The 14386-nt window shown below is 37.2% G+C and overlaps 1 protein-coding gene across 4 annotated transcripts in view; it reads left to right on the top strand.

The window, feature by feature from the left end:
* Nucleotides 1-2581: 2581 nt before the first annotated feature.
* Glra2 (glycine receptor alpha 2) overlaps nt 2582-14386 on the top strand; it is a 252354-nt gene continuing 240549 nt past the window's right edge. Inside the window, exons 1-3 of one of the 4 annotated variants that reach the window (XM_060374570.1) lie at nt 2584-2930; nt 3371-3549; nt 5647-5780. In XM_060374570.1, coding sequence (XP_060230553.1) covers nt 3482-3549; nt 5647-5780 — 202 coding nt within the window. In that variant the 5' untranslated portion in view covers nt 2584-2930; nt 3371-3481. The other 3 variants (XM_060374572.1, XM_060374569.1, XM_060374571.1) reach the window with 3 other exon arrangements.

Here is a 14386-nt window from a genome sequence, read left to right on the forward strand (position 1 = left end):
AGCATTAATTAGAGGCTTGCATTATCAGATTTTAATTTTGATCCTTCATTCTGTTTGCAGCATAATGAAAGAGGTTGTTTGTTCTAGTGGACTAGTAAGGTAACCAACAACAGCATAAGAATCTCACAATTGGGGTCAGAGAAGTTAAGATGGAGAAAAATTGGTAGACTTGAGAAACAGTTGGAAGACAAGTCAATGGGGCTTTGTGAAAAACCTCACTGTGGAAACTCATGGAAAGGACATCTCAGAGAGTGTGCTTTGTCCATTAGTTGCTGATAATGAAGTAAATGCCATAGGATAAAACCAGGGAGAATTTTGAAGCATTTTATTTTAGCATGAGAGGAATTTGAAGACATTTAGAGATATGAAACAGAAATTATCGAAGAAACAGATGGATGACTAGGTTTTGTGTGTGCATGTTGTGTGCGTATGTGCCTCTCTCTCTCTCTCTCTCTCTCTCTCTTTCTCTCTGTGTGTGTGTGTGTGTGTGTGTATGATTTACAGAGAAAGACCATGGAATATTAGTATCATAACATTGCCTAATAGAGATTCTGCATTGCTAACAAGTTCTTATCACCTAGGAGATGCTTCAGGTTCATGGTCACACACTAAGTAGCAAGGCTCTGAATGACCTTTTACCAGAATTTTTATGCCACTCAGATGGTGAGACTTTCTGAGCCTCTTATGAGATAAAACACAGCAGTGCCATTCCTTCTGCTTACATTCAAATCAGTTCCATAGATTTGTTTTCATGATTCTTAAATCTAGAAAAAAAGTGACTTGTTTTAAACAACAACAACGCAACTATATGCTATACTATGAGACACTCCTGTACTCCTGCTTCAAATCTGTTCATTTTCAAGTATATATTCACATAGAAACCCTAGGCCTGATTGTATCCCTGTTGGTCTGATACTTCACTCCAATTAATACCAATTCCCAGAAATATATCTCTTCAGTTAATTTCGTATGTATGTGTGCTTAAGAATATTTACAAAATAAAATAGAGATAAAAGTAGAAGAAAATTATTTGTTACAGTTAGAAGATTGTAATGATACCCAAAGTAAAACAAACTTTTAATGCCTTCAAAACAGAGCCATATTATATACCTGGAGGAGGTAAATATAGTGAGTTTTAGCACAGAGTCACTTATCTACTTGCACAAAATTATGGCCCTATATTATTTTAGATATGAAAGATAATTTATAAATAATCTAGTTTACCTTCTTCAGATTTATTGAAGTAAATCTCACTTTCCTCAATTTGGATTCCATCACTTTTAAGTCACAGAAAGAACTCTCATTCATTTTGCCAAAGAATTAGTTGTAACTGAGGCCAGAAATATTTATCTACTTTTATCTTGCTTGACATTTCATGGTATGCAATATCATTGGTCTTTTCTAATTTCTCAGAATTTTTCACTTTGTGACACAGTGAACTCCCAGATTGTCTTTTAATTCATCTTCTTGTCTGTCAGGCATACCCTCTTATGCCTACAGATATTTGATTTCCTAAAGGCTGTATTATAAGACATTGCTTCTTTTCAGGCCTGAAGTATCAAATTTGCATTTCAGTGGTATCTTCCTGTGTTTTAAAAAGTGAAAAGAACTTACTTTTTTTTTCCCCTTCAGAATCTGTCATTAAAAATGTATAGAATTCTTTGTTACTTTGCTCCAATACATAATCCAATCCGAGGAGAGGCTTGTCGTTTATGGAATAAATTTAGCAAGAGTAGTGCATTCTCAAATCAAGACCTGTGGTATAGTGCCAACATGGCTGTGGTGTTACATTTCAGGGTCAAATGCAAAGCTCCTCACACACTTCATGATAGCGCAAATTTTCAAGGGCTCCCAGTTACTAGTATTCAATTACTTCTCTTTTCTCCTTTTATCAATAATATTGGTAAATTAAATTGGAGATAGGTTACCTTTTGTACTGTGATTATATGCTTTTGTACTAGACTTAGAAACTTCTGTTAATTTCCAGTCTCTTTGGCCAAGATGGGAGAAGAGCAGGACTTAATTATTTGACCCTTCCTGGTGATTAACAGCTGTACTGGGGAGGAGAAACTAAGCCTCCAGTCTACTTTTTTTTTTTTTTTTTTTTTGTTCCGTTATCTATCAAGGAGCCCAGTTCAAACCGTAACCTGGGCAGGAAAAGATTGCTACTGCCCCCTGCTGGCTCACCTCTCTCTCTCTCTCTCTCTCTCTCTCTCTCTCTCTCTCTCTCTCTCTCTCTCTCTCTCTCTCTCTCTCTCTCTCTCTCTTTTTCTTTCTCTTTTTGTATTTTATCTGTGACTTGAGGATGCCCAAAGATTTTGAGCCACTGAACAGTAGAATGTAAGAATATAGATCAGTTGGGAACAAGAGGCGAAAATCAAAAGAAAACTCTCAAGAGCTGAGAAAGGTAGAAAGATGTTCTAAATTAAATCGCTGCTCCTCTGGAACCTTTTTTTTTTTTTTTTTTTTTTTTTGACAGAAAAGCGTCTCTGAGAAAATGTACTCTCCACTTCAGCACAGGACTTCACTTTTCTGCTGGCTTCTACTGAACAGATGTTGATTTCCCATACCCCTATCATAATTTCAGTATTCTGGATCTTGTTCTGTTTCGCTAGTTTACTTTCCAGTTTGCCTAAGCCTCATGCCATTCTCTTCTGCTTCAAACTCCTGTCCCGCCTTATCCACTGGCAGACAAGTATTTCTAGGAGCTCAGACCCCAGCCCCTCTCGCCTTTTCCCCTCTAGCGGAACCCTTGCCATCGTACCCCTTTCAGTAACCCTTCACTAAAGGATCGGTCACTCTTTGCATTTCGACAGCGGGCGCGTCTCCTCTTGAATGCCTCTCTCCGACCCCCTCCCCAAGCTACTGAAAAAGGAAACATGCGCACTTCAGAGCTAGAAGCTGTCCGAGTGCAGAAATTTATAGGCTGGGTAAGATCACGTCTCCGTTTCTTTCTGTAGCCCTCATTCCAGCACAGGATCTCAGCAATTTTTCCCTCTTTCACCCAAACACTCCAACGCACAGAGTCCTTTCTTCTCCCTCATTTACAACTTCTTTTAAAAAGAGAACATTTCCTAAAGAAAGGGGCTTTGCTGAATAGAAAAGATATAAAACAAAAGCCACAGCAGCCAGACTTAGAGCATGGCATTGTCACCAGCCCCCTTTGCATGGTGATGCGATTAAGGTAGAAGCATTTTTTTTTTCTTTCAGGAAAAGCAGATAGGGGATTCATCAGTTCTGAGGCTTTGTCTCTTCTGGGCTAACTGATGGTCCTGAGCCTCGCTTTGACCTGACCATGATGCCCAGGACTGGCACTTTTTCTTTTTTCTCAGCAAACTGTACTACCCCAAATCTCTTTTTGATTTTCAAGGAAACTAGATTCCTGCCAGATTTTGAATCTGGGCAATAAATAGACACTTTGTCCAAGGCTTCTCTTTGGAATTATTTCGGGATATTCTCTACAAGCATCACAGAAACAGGAATGAACCGGCAGCTAGTGAACATTTTGACAGCCTTGTTTGCATTTTTCTTAGAGACAAACCACTTCAGGTAGGTGAAATGATTTTGCATGCTGATGTTTTCCACATGAAAACTGTTTGAAAGAGAAAGTATGCAATGATCTGTTTGTCTGTTCCCTAAATCATACTATCTTAATGTAGAGGATAGTTTGGTCTCTTTTGTTCATTTAAAAAGCTTAATTATGGTGGGAGGGAGGTAAATGTTCACAAAAGCAAGTTTTATGTTGCATAGCTGCACTCTATGCATTTCAACACACATTTTCACAGTCAATGTGATATTAAGATTAAACTAGTGAGTTGTGTGTTCTTTACATTTCTATATAAGGTTGATATCTTTTGCTTTCAAATTTTTTGGAAGTCATGTAAAGGGATTATTGGATGCAATGTTCTTTTTTTCATATTGTGAAAGTGATTGGATTAATTTCCCAAGAGCATGCTGATTTTATGTAAAATAAATAAGAACCATGATTCTCAACCAACTTGGGATTTCTATTATCTTTCAACAACTAGAATCATACTATGAAGTGTAAGATTTGGGAATTTTTTTCAAATAGTAAATATTTTTATACAACTCCATCCTACTGTTTGGTCTATTTGAGAATTGATTGCATATCAAAATTTAATTAAAATGACATCTTTGTATTTATGCCTGTATGAGAAATGGTCTGTGTATAATTAAAACAAGTGAGAACTAATTATTTGCATGCTTGCATTTTCTACATAATTTACTAATTTTGAAATCAATTGATCTTTCAAAATATCAATTGTATTGCCAGTGAGTGAAATAGCCAGTTAATGACATAGAGTCTAAGACAGGCTAGACAAAAAATGCTATTAAAACAAAACATATGATATTTATTGTTTTACAAGATTTTATGCTATTTTTTTTACAGAACCAAGAGAAATTGAATACATAGAAATAATGTTATGGGTACTGGGAAAACCCACTATGTTCCTTTCAGGTTTATACCTCTAACAACCTCTAACTATCATTAAGAAAGATTGTAAGCTGGGTTTTCATTAGAGTCATCACCACCATCACCATCACCACCACCATCATCATCATCATCACCATCATCATCATCAGCCTCACTCCAATCACCATCATAATAAAATAATGCTTGGTTAATCAGAAGAATCAGCATATGGGAATGTGAGTATTTCTGGATGACTGTATCAAGTTTTAACTCCTACCAAATGTTCATATTATCTTCGCACTTATAATTAATACCTCTAATTTGAAAAACTGGTATGAAATAACCAAATTTCAAACACACCCATATATATACACATATATGTACACAGAAACACTCTGGTGACATTCAGTCAACTACTAATGCATTGTGAAATAATGTATTTTGTTACAAAAATATGCAATTTTATATGTTCTTATGACTTCTAATATGAATATCAAAGTCTGAGACATTTCTCAATCACCCTTTACTGGTCTTGGTAATATAAAATGTAAAATAATTTAAAATTGATACTCAATTAATGCTTTATTGGAGAATCTGCAATTCATATGTTCATATACTAATAAAAACTGATAGAATAATTGAACTAACATACTCATTGTTGATCTATTTTAAAATGGTGGAAAAATTCCAAGTGAAGGTTCTTTTTTTAGACATCACTTTGGGAAAGACTAGTGCATGATAGCTGTAATAGAATGGTAGCAAGTGAGAAAATATGCATGTTATAATTGAATTATACACTCTATCAGATTCTTACATATTTCTCATAAAAAACAACAGAATGACTTAAAGCTGAAATACCATAACAATTTTAGAGTCATAAAGTGATTTTACATCATCATATGAATTTAACAAACTACCTTCAGGTCTCTGATGAGTCTAAAACAAATTCTTTGTATATCCATAAAATCTGGAACCTGAATTTATATCCATTATCTCACCTTAAACAAAATATCATTAAAGCTTAAAAACTTGGGTGATATTACTTAGGATTTATTCTTTTCATCAGTTGAAGTTAACTTTACAGACTGTGCAAGTTCAGAAGTTGATCAAGACTTCAATTTTTTTTTTCTATAATGTGGTTCAAATGTTCTGTATTAGTTCTCAGAGAATGAAGGTGTAATTCTTACTAAAATAGTTAATAATGTGTTTAGGGAAGCTTTCTGCAAAGACCATGACTCCAGGTCTGGAAAACATCCATCACAGACCCTATCTCCTTCAGATTTCTTGGATAAATTAATGGGAAGGACATCAGGATATGATGCAAGAATCAGGCCAAATTTTAAAGGTATGTTCCAGTGAAAACTTATGTTACAGTTTTGTGAAATGGCTCAGGTGTAGGAATACTTTCCACTGAAGAACATTTTCAGACTTATTGTTAAAGGGAATTGCCAAGCATGTCATTTGATTTATTCTGGCATTATTTTAAACTATTTCTAAATTTAAGCATCTTAAATTTTACTTAGCATTTGTCATGTTCAAAACTGTCCTTGTTTTATTCTAGTCTACAAGTAACCCTAATAGCAGATATTGTCACCATACCTATTTAAAGTAGGACTGTGGCAGAAAGTGAATATGAGCAAATGAGTTTGCTTGCATGAACACCTATAAAAACACACATCAAGTACAATGTTTGCACTAAAATACTCAGTTGTTTTAAATATCTATGCAGATATAAAGTTAAGATTTTATTGTAATGCATGCTATTTTGCATATTTAAGACTCTTTAACCTTTAGAATCTCTTAGAAAAGGCTTTAATTTACTATATCAAATATTTTCAATTCCAAGTTACTTTAATATTGCAATTGCTGACTTGAAATTATTTATCTAAAATTAGCAAAAGAAAGATTATACACCTTTCAGAGATGGTGAATATTTTGATTTAAAGAATGCAGATTGATTTTTTGCTTGTTTAACATTACAAAATAGTTATTAGTCTGTAGAAGAGATTTATTTATCTATTTGTTTCTTTTTACTCTGAATCAGAAAAAAACTGTATTAAAGAAAAATAAAAAACAATTGTTACTAGAAAAGAATTTTTCTCATGTTTTGGAGAACTGAATTGTTCTGATTCTTTTTACATGACAAATGCCCTTTCTAAATCATTTAGTGTAACACAATGCACTATTAAGTATTATTTATGTTTTATAAAGGGGGAGACTTTAAATCTAAATATTATATAGCAATTCATGTATCACTTTCTTTTTTCATCAATAATATAATTGTACTACTTTCTTTGAGTTTTGATTTCTATTGTTGGCAAATATAAACATGAAAACTAAATTCTATATTTATTTCTTCTTTAAGTATAATGCCTCTGAATATACCCACTTTTGAACATATTCCATAAGTTGTATTATCATAATTCTGGCAAAACAAGTATTCTTTTAATTGAAAAAATTGCTAAAAAGAGAGCTAAGTTCAGTTTTCCTGAAGAAAAAAAATTGAGTTCATTCAATTTTCTACAAATTTGTGGTCACTGCCCAGGAACCCAATTTTTGAAATGAAGTTATATGATTAACAGGCCAAGAGTCAGCTTTCAATAAGATTGCTTGCTCACCACATATTACGAGTCTGAACCATTTTGCAAAACTAAGTGCTGGTTGCTTAGGAAAACTGAGAGGTGAATCAGGTATATATCCAAAAGATGTTCAATGGGCAAAGACGATGTTACATTACTAAATATAGTATTTGAAATAAATTAAGTGTATGTGGTAGTATGAATGAAATACTAGAGGGTCCCTCAAAGTGGAGAGATAGTTATCTACTAAGCCATTCATGGAAAGCCTCATTTCATCCAGAGACGTAAAATTGCTCAAAATCATAAGTATCTTTGCTTGATAAGAGTAATTGGTTATTACTATCAACTAGTAGTAAAACAAGCATTTGTGTGACCACTTACTATTTTAATGTGCACATATAATGAAGTATGATTTTTACAAATTTTCTTCTTCTTTACTGTTTCTTCTGCAGATGCCACTCTTTAATATTTCATATTTTATTTTTATTTTTTTAAAATCTCATTTTAACTTTATTAAAAATAAAATAAACAATTAATACATCTTTACATTAGTAGTGAGGATATTTACAAACATGTTCATACTAGTATACATGTAGACAATGTATATAAACATTTCAGAAAATAATCTGAAGCTATATCATGCTTTACCATGTCTATTGAAATACAGATGATAGATAATGTAATATACACAGTTTCAATTTTTATGTAATAAAGATACTTTGAAACAAAATACCCAAAAGTTTGTAGCCCGAATATGATAGAAAGTGCATTTGGAGAACTCAATGCTGTTTAATGTTACATTTCATTTAGAAGTACTGGTGTTAGAAAAATAGTTCATGTAGCAGGTTATTCCATCACAATGTAACCAGGCTTTACTACCCATCATTCAGGCAACCAGTCACCTACTGGTCATAAAACATCCCTATGTGCTCCCTATGCTTAGCTGTGTTTTATTATTACCACCTTGCAATAGCAGATACTAAGATATCTTTGTCATTGCTTCAAATTAAGATATATATATATATCTTAATTAAGATATATATATATATATATATATATATATATATATATATATATATATATATATGGGCTACATGGGAATGCCTGGGAATTGGGTAGTTAAATCATCCTTGGGAAGATTTACCACATAGTAACTCATTATTTTCATCTTCTGCAAAGGAATCCTCACAAAAGAAAGCAGGAAAGAAGACATCACATACTCCCTTCAACTTAAAATAAATTTGCACAGACTATATTATGTAATCTGATTATTATTAGAAGCAAAACCATATCTATGTATGAAAATATATCATAAAATACTAGTAACACATAACCATGTGGTATCTGGTTTAGTCTTTTCCATTTAGAGCAGGGCAGAACGGTGTTCAGCAATTCTTTCATCAGTACTAAGGACACACTAAACCATGATATGGCCTCTCATGCATGAACCTGCATTCTTGGGGTATATCTTTTAAATTACTTTTTATAAAGTACAGACAAAAATAAAAGCAAAACAAGAATAACAGCAAAAAAAACAGGAAATACACAATCACATTCATACACACACACACTTTACAAACACAAAAATTTCCAAACACAGCAAAATGGGACAAAAATTCTACAAAAATTCAGTTTAATTAATTTTCTGTTGGCATGGGTCTTGCCCTAAAATGTGGTTACAAATTTATTCACTTTGTATCCCAGCTGTAGCCAATTCCCTTGTCTCTACCCAATCCCACCCTCTCCCCTCATATCCTCCAATGCCTCTCTCCAAGTCCACTGAGAAGGGAGGATTTCCTCCCATTCCCTCTGACACTACCCTATCAGGTCTCATCAGGACTGGCTGCATTGTCTTCCTCTGTGGCCTGGTAAGGCTGCTACCCCTCAGCAGGAGGTGACCAAAGAGCTAGCCACTGAGTTTGTATCAGAGACAGTCCCTGTTTCCATTACAAGTAAACACACTTGGATACTGAGCTGCCATTGGCTACATCTGTGCAGGGGTTCTAGGTTAACTCCATGTATGGTCCTTGCTTGGAATATCACTCTCAGAAAAGGCTTTTGTGCCCAGATTTTTTGGTTCTGTTGCTTTCCTCGTGGAGCTTCTGTCCCCTCGAGGTCTTCCTATCTTCTCCTTCTTTCATAAGATTCCATGCACTCTGCCCAAATTTTGGCTATGAATCTCAGCATCTGCTTCCATACACTTCTGGGTAGAGATTTTCAGAGGCACTCTGCAGTAGGCTCGTGTCCATTTCCCTGTTTTAACCCTCCTCTGAGCCTTTCTGAATGAGGATTGATCATCTTACCAAAGGTCCTCCTTCTTGATTAGCTTCTTTAGATGTTATCTGTTTTCCACTGTATGGTTTTGGCTTCTGTGTCAAAAATCAAGTATCTTTAGGTGTATGGGGTCATTTCTGGATGTTCTATTTGGTTCCATTTATTCTCCATTCTGTTTCTATGCCAGTATCATGCAGTTTTTATTACTATTGCTCTAGAGTACAGCTTGATATCAGGGATGGTGATACTGCCAGACTATCTGTTCTTGTACAGGACTGTTTTTAGTAATTGTTGTTTTTTGTTGTTGTTGTTTTGTTTTGTTTTGTTTTTTCATATGAAATTGAGAATTTTTCTTCCAAGTTCTGTAAAGAATTGGGTTGGTATTTTGATGGAAATTGTATTGAATCTGTAGATTGCTTTTGGCAGGATGGTCATTTTCAGAGTGTTAATCCTGCCGATCCATCAGCATGGGAGATTTTTCCATCTTCTGATATCTTCTTCAATTTCTTCCTTCAGAAACTTGAAGTTTCTTTCAAATTGGTGTTTCATTTGCTTTTTTAGAGTCACACCAAGGTACTTTATGTTATCAGTGGCTATTGTGAAGGGTGTAGTTCCCCTAATTTCTTTCTCAGCCCTTTTGTCTTTTGTATACAGGAGGGCTACTGATATTTTTGAGTTAATTTTTTTATCCAGCTGTTTTGCTGAGGGTGTTTATCAGCTGAAGGAGTTTCCCAGAAGAATTTTTTCGGTCACTTATGTATAATATAATATCATTTGCAAATAATGATACTTTGACTTCCTCCTTTCTGATTTGTACCCCCTTGATCTCCTGTAGTTGTCTTATTGCTCTAGCTAGGACTTCAAGTACTATGTTGAAAAATAAGGAGACAGTGGGCAGCCTTGCCTTGTTCCTGAGTTTAGTGGGGTTGATTTAAGTTTTTCTTCATGTAGTTTGATGTTGTCTATGCGTTTGCAGCATGTTGTCTTTACTATGTTTAGGTATGTGCCTCATAACCCTGCTCTTTCTAAGAATTTAAACATGAATGGGTGTTGGATTTTGTCTAATGCTTTTCTGAAATTTTGTCTTTTCATGGCCTCCTTGATTTCTTGGATGTTTGTGTTTGGAAATTTTCTGATTTTAGTTTTCCTTTTAGAGATGAATCAATTTCTGCAACTGTATCTTCAGTGCTTGAAATTCTCTCTTCCATATCTTCTATTCTTTTGGCGATGCTTATGTTTGTATTTCCTGATCTTTTCTCTAAGTTCTCCAGCTCCACGGTTTTCTGTTTGTGATTTCTTTATTGATTCTAATTCTGTTTTCATATCTTGCACTATTTCCTTCATCTGTATGAATGTGGATTCCTGTCTTTCCATGATGGCCTCTATTTTATTGTTCATTTCCTCACTATATGCCTCTATTTGTTTGGCTGTATTTGACTATATTTCTTTGAGAGTTTCCTTTATTTCCTCTTTATGTGCCTCTAATAACTGGATAAACATAGATTTGAAATTATTTTCCTGTGTTTCTGATGAATTAGCATATCCATTTATATTTGAGGTTGCTGGTGAAGCCATGCTGTTTTTAATGTTTTTAAGCCTGATTCTTTTTTTTTTTTTCAATGCAGTTTATTCAGAAACCTTGAACAATCCTCGGACCCTGGGGAAAGCCAGCCCACAGCTTAAATAGCCTCTGGGTAGCCAACCCAGGCATGCCACGTGGGCAATGCAGATAGGTCCACATACATGGAAGCAAGCCAGATCCTCAGCCTTAGCCAAATGTGGAATTGTTCGTGACAGAGAGCACTCACCATCGGGAAGGTGGAAGGCGGAAATCAGCTCCATCTTTAAGGCATAGCATTCCGCAGCTCTCTACAGTTCCTCCTTTTTGTTTTAGATGCATCAGGCAAGAGTAGAGGTCTGATCTCTGATATTAGAAGTAAATTGGGACTTTGTACCGATGTTCGTTTAGGTGTCATCCACCCAAAGAGCATCAGACCCTTCTGATACCTTTTTCTCAGAGGCGGGACCTAGGGCATCAACCCGCATGCAACCAGACATGCTCTTCTCTGGGTCCAAAGCGGCTGACCCTGAGTGCAGTGCTTAGCCTCGCATCCTGAGCGTAACATTTTAGCTTTTTATGGTATCCAACCATGCTTGGGGAGAATCAATGGCTGTAAAGGCCTGTATGATCAAGGCTGCATCACACTGTTGTGAGACTCTAATCTTGCATATATACCACAGGCAAACCAAGGAGACCAACACCAGAAGGCCTGCTAACGCTCCCATGCCCGCCCATTCCTTCAGATGATTCATGGCTGCAGCAATCCATGATGATAATCCTGTGGCTAGTCCTGCGTCCACTCTGGTAGAATTTACTGTGACAATGGCCACTCTCAGCTGCTCCATCGTAGTATCGAATTCTTCAGTCCAATTACCTAAAATATAGCTCGACAATTGTTTAGACAGATTTGCAGCACAGGAAAAATTCTCATGTTATATGCTAGTGACTCAAAGTCCAGCATATTTTCATTGACAGCCAAGTTGAGCGATTTGCCATAGGGTATCAATTTGCTCCTGCACGAGGTCAATCCTCTGATTGAACACCATCAAGCTTCCTTTTAGTTGAGCATTAATTCCTTTATGTACAACTAAGGCATGAGCTACACTGGCTAAATGATTGTTCAGGGTCTGAGCAGTCTGCCCAGTATGACTCATGGCTAATGCCCCGGTGGTAGCTCCAACAGCCGCCAATGAGATGGTAGTAACAATGGTGGCTGTAGTTCCAAGATCCCTTTTCTGTATGAAGAGAGTCATAGCGTGAGGGGCATCAACGGGCACAAGCCTGATTCTTTTTAAAAAATATTTTATTTTTATTAATTTCAATTTATTCACTTTGTATCCCAGCTGTAGAACCTTCTGTCATCCCCTCCCAAACGCATTCTCCCTTCCTCATCTACTTCCATACCCCTCCGAAAGTCCACTGATAGGGTCGGTCCTCCTCTTCTACCCTCTGACCCTAGCCTACCAGGTCTCATCAGGACTGTCTTTCATAATCTTCCTCTGTGTCCTGTTAAGGCTAGACACTCCCCAGGTGGATGTGAGCAAGGAGCCAGCCCTTGAGTTTATGTCACAAACAGTCCCTTTTCCCATTACTAGGGAGCCAACTTGGACACTGAGCTGCCATGGGCTACATTTGTGCAGGTTATCTCCATGCATGGTCCTTGTTTGGAGTTTCAGTCTCAGAAAAGATCCCTGTGCCCAGAGTTTTTGGTTCTGTTGCTCTTCTTGTGGAGCTCCTGTCCCCTCCAGGTATCTCTCTCTCCTCCTTCTTTCATAACATATGCTGAGACTCATAATCAAACTTTGGACAGAGCACAGGGAATCTTAGGATGTCCTGATTTTTGTTTGATGTGTTCTTATGCTGACCTCTAGCCATGCGCTTGTCCAGTAAACCTTGCTCTTTGTTCCTGGCATCTATACTTCAGACTGGCTCTGTCTGTCTCTGGTATCTGGAGTATTCTTGAGGAAGATGAGAGAGGTCCACTGGTTAGAGTGGGTGTTGGTGTTTCACCTGTAATTAAGTGAGGAAAGCCACAGGCACATGTAAGAAGAGTTGGGGTGTTTGTGAAAGTGTGCCTTGAAGGATAGGGTGCTAGAGCATGTCTGGGCTCCAGGATTTGTTTGTCTGGACACCACTGTGGGAGACCCACAGAACAGGGGTTCCATATTGAGAACACTGTCCCAAGGATCCCTTTGTTGCCTACAGTGTGGTTGTGAGTGGGAGGAATCTGATGTCTGGTTGCTAGAGTAGAGGGACATTGGACCTGGGGCTTTGCATGCCCTCAACTTGAAGACACATTCGCTTGCTGGCAGACCTAATAGGAAAGCATAGCAGTTCCCCCTGTTCTCTACACTCAGATTTGGTCCCACAAGGGCAAATGAGAGTGTAGGAGATCCATCAGCTCAGTGGTATCCACTGATTGGTCCTCAGGCAGGAAACATGTACTCTGGAAAGCCTCCTGCTGTCTTAGTCACCAAGCATGGAGTCTTTTCCTTGGGGTAACCACTGATGCCTCTGCTGAACAGAGAGGCTCATGCTTGGGACAAGGGGAAGTGTAATGGGATTTAATAATCACCACTCTCATTCCTTGGAGACATCCACAGTCCACAGGTGACCTGGATACAAACTTTCCCAGCTCATGGGTTGTCTCCTCTCACCCAGGAAGCCTCAGTGTAAATGTTTTGGCTTCAGCTGCCCCTCCACTCACCAATTTCAGAGTTTCAGATCCTGTGCTCCTTAGATATGGTGCTTGCTGTTTGCTGCCCTGTTGGACCAATATTTTTAATTTTTTATTCTTGCATCCTTGTTGTATTCTTACCCCTCCTCCTCTTCAAGTTTCTCTTTCTTCACTCCTCTTCCCCTTTTCCTTAGAAAGGAAGCTTCCTTTCCCATCTAGCTCCTAAACTTAAGTTGCATCAGAACTGAGCATGTCCTTTTCCTCTGTGGCCTCTCAAGGAAGTCCTGCCTGGGGAAAGTGATCAAAAAGCTTGTAAGTGAGTCCTTGTCCAATTCAGTCCCCACTTTCTTTACTAGAGGACCCACATAAGGCCTAAGCTGCCCATCTGCTACATTTTTGTAGAGGGCCCAAGTCCAGTTCATGCATGGTCCTTGGTTGATGCTTCAGTCTCAATAAGCCCCGCTGGGCCCTGGTTAATTGGCTCTGTAGTTTTCTTGTGGAATTCCTATTACCTCCAGGTCCTTTTCTCTTTCCTCTCACTTTTCCATAGGCTTCTATGTATCATCCATTGTTTGGTTGTGAGTCTCAGCTTCTGTTTTGAGGCACTGCTAAGTAAAGCCTCTCAGAGGAAAACTCTGTCAGGTTCCTATATTCAAGCTTAAAAGAGCATCATTCATGGTGTCATGGATTGGCACTCTCTGATAGGGTGTGTCTTTGTGCATTCTCTCAACCTCTGCTCTATCTTTATCCCTGCACATGTTGTAAGAAGGGTAAATTTTGGTTCGAATTTTTTGTTGGTGGCTTGGTGTTCACCTCTTTCTGCTTGGAGACTTGTCTAGTTAGTGGGTGTCCACTTCATT

The sequence above is a fragment of the Meriones unguiculatus genome, chromosome X (assembly GCF_030254825.1).
Source record: "Meriones unguiculatus strain TT.TT164.6M chromosome X, Bangor_MerUng_6.1, whole genome shotgun sequence".
In the NCBI taxonomy this organism is placed as follows: Eukaryota; Metazoa; Chordata; class Mammalia; order Rodentia; family Muridae; genus Meriones; species Meriones unguiculatus.